At 51.2% G+C, this 5,071-nt stretch overlaps 1 protein-coding gene across 7 annotated transcripts in view; it reads right to left on the bottom strand.

Annotated features, from left to right (window-relative positions):
• Dnah10 (dynein axonemal heavy chain 10) overlaps window positions 1-5,071 on the bottom strand; it is a 133,112-nt gene that overhangs the window by 104,191 nt on the left and 23,850 nt on the right. For all 7 annotated transcript variants that reach the window (XR_007592553.1, XR_007592555.1, XR_007592554.1 and 4 more), the window contains exons 9-11: window positions 4,774-4,964; window positions 3,000-3,198; window positions 364-558 (exon numbers count right to left, since the gene is read on the bottom strand). Coding sequence is in view for 4 of the 7 variants with exons in the window: in XM_050146558.1 (XP_050002515.1) it covers window positions 364-558; window positions 3,000-3,198; window positions 4,774-4,964 (585 nt within the window). In the remaining 3 variants the exon portion in view is untranslated. The remainder of the gene's footprint in view (window positions 1-363; window positions 559-2,999; window positions 3,199-4,773; window positions 4,965-5,071) is intronic.

The following is a 5,071-nucleotide window of genomic DNA, read 5'->3' on the forward strand; positions in this document are numbered from 1 at the left end:
CGGCAACCACATGGTGGCTCACAACCATCTGTAAAGAGGTCTGGTGCCCTCTTCCGGCCTGCAGGCATACACACAGACAGAATATTGTATGCATAATAAATAAATAAAAATAAAAAAAAAGAATGTTTAAAAAAAAAAAAAGAATATGTGGGGCATGGCAGAGCAGGACAGATGCCTGGCCTCTTCTGGCCTCTGCAGGAGTACACAGACACATGCAACACACACACACACACACACACACACACACACACGCACACGCACACACGTGCACAGAGATAAATAAATCCCTAGACGGTAAGCGTGAGCAAACAGGGGAGGCCTGGCCTCTGCTTCCGTGGGGCAATCGATGGCGGTGTCACTTGCCAGAACTTCAAGCTTGAAGTCATCCATCACATATTTCCAGTATGGAGAGGACTTGATGCTGAAGGGGTCAAAGCTCAAGCTTTCCATTGGGGTGACCAAACTGTCTACCCTGCAAAGGACATCGTCGATCCGCTTGGGATCCCCCGTCACAGCCTTGAGCTCTGGACCAAATATGTTGTAAAATTCCTCCAAGACCTAGGGGTAGGACAGAATGGAAGGGGGCAAAGCGTCCTTTGGTTTACTCTGACCTTTCTAAGCATAAATAGCATTTCGAGATTAGCCTGAAGGCAACCTTCCCATCTGAGACCTTTCGTGCTATATCCTTGCAGCAGAATAAGATTCAGAGGCCCTGGGGCCTGGAGAGATGGCTCAGTGGTTAAGAGCACTGGCCGCACTTACAGAGGACCTGGATTCCATTCCCAGCACCCACATGGCAGCTCACACCCCTCTGTGGATGCTCCCCTGTGAGCCGGCCACTCTGACTAAACATGACATCATACAAAAGTAACAGAGAGAAGGGGAGCCAGAGTTCCTGTAGCCTGAGAGGAGAGGGGGGCTGGTGAGATGCAAAGTAAAAACAGCTGAGCTTGGCGCACGAGTCTCTGCTATTCTGACAATGTTGAAATGAGGATGCACCTGCCGGACGGTGGTGGCGCACGCCTTTAATCCCAGCACTCGGAAGAGAGAGGCAGGTGGATCTCTGTGAGTTCGAGGCCAGCCTGGTCTACAGAGCGAGTTCCAGGATAGCCAGAAAAACCCTGTCTTGAAAAACAACATCAACAAAAAAGCTTATGTATCATTCTAGTGACTCCATATTAGAATAAAGGGATTTATCTATTTATTTTGAGACAAGGTCTCATTATGTAACTCTGGCTGGCCTGGAACTCTCCAGGTAGACCAGGCTGGACTCAGGCTCACAGAGATCCACCTGCCTCTGCCCTTCCTGTGCAAGGCTGAAAGGCGAGCACCACCACCCTCATCAATTCTGGGTTCCATCCCTCCCACCACATAAACCAGTTGGGTATATGGGTATAACTGTAATTCCAACACTTGGAAGGTGGAGGCAGGAGGGTCAGAAGTTCAAGGTCTTCAATGGCGAAGAGAGTTTGACGCTAGCCTGGGCTACATGAGACCCTGTCTAAAACATAATAATAAGGATTAAAGGAGAACAATAAAATGTTCAGAAAGAACTTTAAAGTCGCATGCTGCTGTTATGACAAGGTGAAGAAGGATGTGGGAAGAGATGGTGTCCTGTTTCCGTTGTCTTTCCTGCAATGTCCCATTTTGTCATGCGTGGGCATGTATATGCCCGTATGCGTGCATGTGCAACTAGATGCATGTATGTGTGTGTGTGTCTGTGCACGCGCGCGTGTGTACATAACCAGAGGTGGATGTCAAGTGTCTTCCTCACCCACCTCTCTTTTCTTTGAGTCTCTCACTGAACCTGGGACTCTAGGATTCAGCAAGCCTGGTGGCCATGGAACCCCAGGGACCCACCTCCCCAGCACTAGAGTTACCGCAGGCTCAGCTTAGGCCCTGATGCGGGGGCTGGGGATCTGAACTCAGATCCTCACGCTTGCTCAACCCGTGCTTTGCTGACTGAGCTGTCTCCCCAGACTGTGGAGATGTGTTCCTGCCCTGGTTTTGCTCTGTTAATTTTGTTTCCCCAGCAATGAGCGTGAGTTCAGGCACACGGTGGGCTCACCGTGAGTGTGCAAAGTGAATGAGACGGTGGATCACTGTAGTGATATTTCATTTGTATTTTAATAAACAAAGCTTGCATGAAGATCAGAGAGTAAAACAACCCCACTTGTCTGCCTTACAGACCAGGCAGTGGAGGCGCACACCTTTTATCCCAGCAGCTACACTAGTTTGCCACAGAAACTGGGCAGTAGTGGTGCACGCCTTTAATCCCAGCCCTAGATAGGAATATAAAGTGGGTGGAGACAGCTCTCACACACAGTCTCATTCTGAGGATTCAGGAGGAGACAGATCGCCATTTTGGACTGAGGTAGAGGTAAGAGCCAGTGACTAGCTGTTTTTCTTTTCTGACCTTCAAATTGAACCCCAATATCTGTCTCTGAGTTTTTATTAGACAGATCACGTCCAGTCTAGGTCTGTGCTAGTCACCCAGACACTAAACATGTGCCCCTCTGCCCAAAAGTAGTTGGGGCTCAGGTCAGTGCTGAGCTGGTGGTGGTAGACAGGCAAGTACCCAGTACAAGGACAGCTCAGTAGGCGGTCTGCCAACAGAGGGAGGCGGGCACAAAGAAAAACCACGGAGCCTGCTGGGAAAATGATTCGGTCAGTAAAAAGCATGAGGACCCACAATGGATGGCCAGGCGTGGTGGCCCATGCTTGTAATCCCAGCACAGGGGAGGTGGAGACAGACGGGTTCCTGAGGTTCCCTGGCCAGCCAGCCAAGATACACACACACAGCCACAAAAGACCTGGGGTACAGCAGGACATTCTGGTCCATTCTAGAATATTCTATATGTTCTTCTTTCGAAAGTTTCTAATGGGCCCTTTCAGGTCTTCAGAACCTACCCAGCACGGTGGCATCTCCCCATTCAAAGGCTAGAATGTTTCCTTCCTACAGGCAAATCCATAGACAACACAGAAGGCGTGGTTCCTACCTGCAGGACATCCGCAAGGTCCTGGCAGATGTTGGCCATGTAGTCTGTTCTCTCAAACAGCCGCTTGCGGTCAAACTCCCACCGTGCCTCCCGACCAGAAGCCTCGATCTTGGCCCGGATGTCGAAGTAGGATTTCTTCCACAGCTTGAGAGTATTTCTGGCCTCCAGGGTTTTGTGCTGGGCGTTCGCTCTGTTTTCTCTGTTAGGCAAAGAGATGCCGGGCTTCGAGCAAAGATGCAGCTGCCCACATCTGAACCACACTCCCCCCAGGGCATTGGTATCTGAGAGGATTTTCCTCCAGGACCTCCCTGGCGCCAAGTCCTCCTCAGGGAATGTTAAAAATTCTTCACGAGCCACTATGATTTGCAAGGGTGCAAAAAAGCCCCCAAGCTGGGTCCAGGCTGTTCCTCCGCAGCCATCCGACCTGGTTCCCAGGAAAGCATGGTCACATGGGCGGGGGGGGGGGGGGGGGGGGGGGGGTGACCTTGGTTCCTGTCCTCACGGTCACCGTGGCAGCCTCGACCTTGGAGCTCAGACCCGGTGTGGAGCTGATCTCACCCACGCGGACCGTGTGGGGAGTGAGAAATGTCTGGGTGCAGCATGGCGGTAGTGCTTGTGTTTAGCTTTGTGAGACGCTGGGTTCGATCCCCACATCACGAACACACAAAATGGCTAAAAATCATCACGTGACAGGCTGCTCCTCCTGAGGGCCCAGGCCTAGGACTGAGCATTCCCTAGCCACTTACCTCAGTTTCTCCAAATGTAAAATCACACGCGTGGCGCTGGAGACGCCACTCAGCTTTGAGAGCGTGTGGCCAGAGTTCAGATCCCATCATGCACTCTGGGCAGCGCACAGTGCGTGTAACTAGAGTTCCAGGGTATCTGATGCCTGCTTCTGGCCTCGGCTGCAGGCCCTGCACACACGTGTGCATACCTTCACACAGACACACACCCATACACGTAAGTAAAATAAAGTAGGTCATCCATGGTGACACACATCTTTAAGGCCAGCACTTGGGAGGCAGTGGCAGATAGATCTCTATATGGAGTTCCAGGCCAGCCAGAGATACGTAATGAGACCCAGTCTCAAACACATACATCATTGTGTGTTACACAATATAATCGTACGTGGAATTGTGTATGACAGTGTGTAAATAAAATACATGTTATATTTTAACAATGAAATGCTATGTGGTCATAAAGAGGAATGAAGTCCAGGTGATGCATTTAGACCATGGATAAAAACCTTGGAGATGTCATGACGAACGAAACACCCCCCAGAAAAGACTTGCTGTTGCATGATCTAGTCTAGGCCTTGGAACTTGGGGAGGGAGGAGGTTTGAAGTGACTTACTAAAAGGTGCCAGGCTTCTTTAGAAGATGAAGAGGATGTCCTTTTAAATATATGTTCTAAAATTGTGTGTGTGGTGCAGTACCCAAGAAGGCCAGGAGGGGGCATCAGATCCCCTGGAGCTCTAATTCCAGGCAGGAGGCTGTAAATTGCCTATGGGTGCTGGAAACTGGACCCAAGTTCTCTGGGAGAACAGCAAATGCTCTTAATCACTGAGCCACCTTCCCAGCCCTATAAAGAAGGCTCTTGAGTCGTGGCTGGAACACGAGAACATTTGAATCTCTGATAATGGTTTTGCAGTGCCGGGGATGAAACCCAGGCCTCCGTGCCCTAGGCACCTGCTCTATGGCTGAGCCCCCCAGCCCTGAACTGCACACAGCCCGGACTCCAGAGGGAGCCCCAGTTGGCCCTGGTGGCTTCTCACTTGAACAGGGTGCGCAGGTTGATGACTCTGCACACGCGCTCAGCGATCTCCCAGGCGATGCGCTCCATGAGCGGGATCATCCTCTCGTCCTTGTTGTAGTGTCTCGAGATGATCCACACCATGCGGAGGGCGCTCATCATGGATGGGATGGTGTCCAGGACCACGTGGAAGTTGGAACCGTGTGTGATATTCTACAAAAGCCAGACCGGGGACAGAAAAGGGGCTTAGCCTCCCTCTCCTCTCCTCTCCTCTCCTCTCCTCTCCTCTCCTCTCCTCTCCTCTCCTCTCCTCTCCTCTC

This window comes from Alexandromys fortis, unplaced genomic scaffold (genome assembly GCF_014885135.2).
Source record: "Alexandromys fortis isolate MF-2015 unplaced genomic scaffold, M_Fortis_MF-2015_v1.1 scaffold_56, whole genome shotgun sequence".
NCBI classification, from domain to species: domain Eukaryota; kingdom Metazoa; phylum Chordata; class Mammalia; order Rodentia; family Cricetidae; genus Alexandromys; species Alexandromys fortis.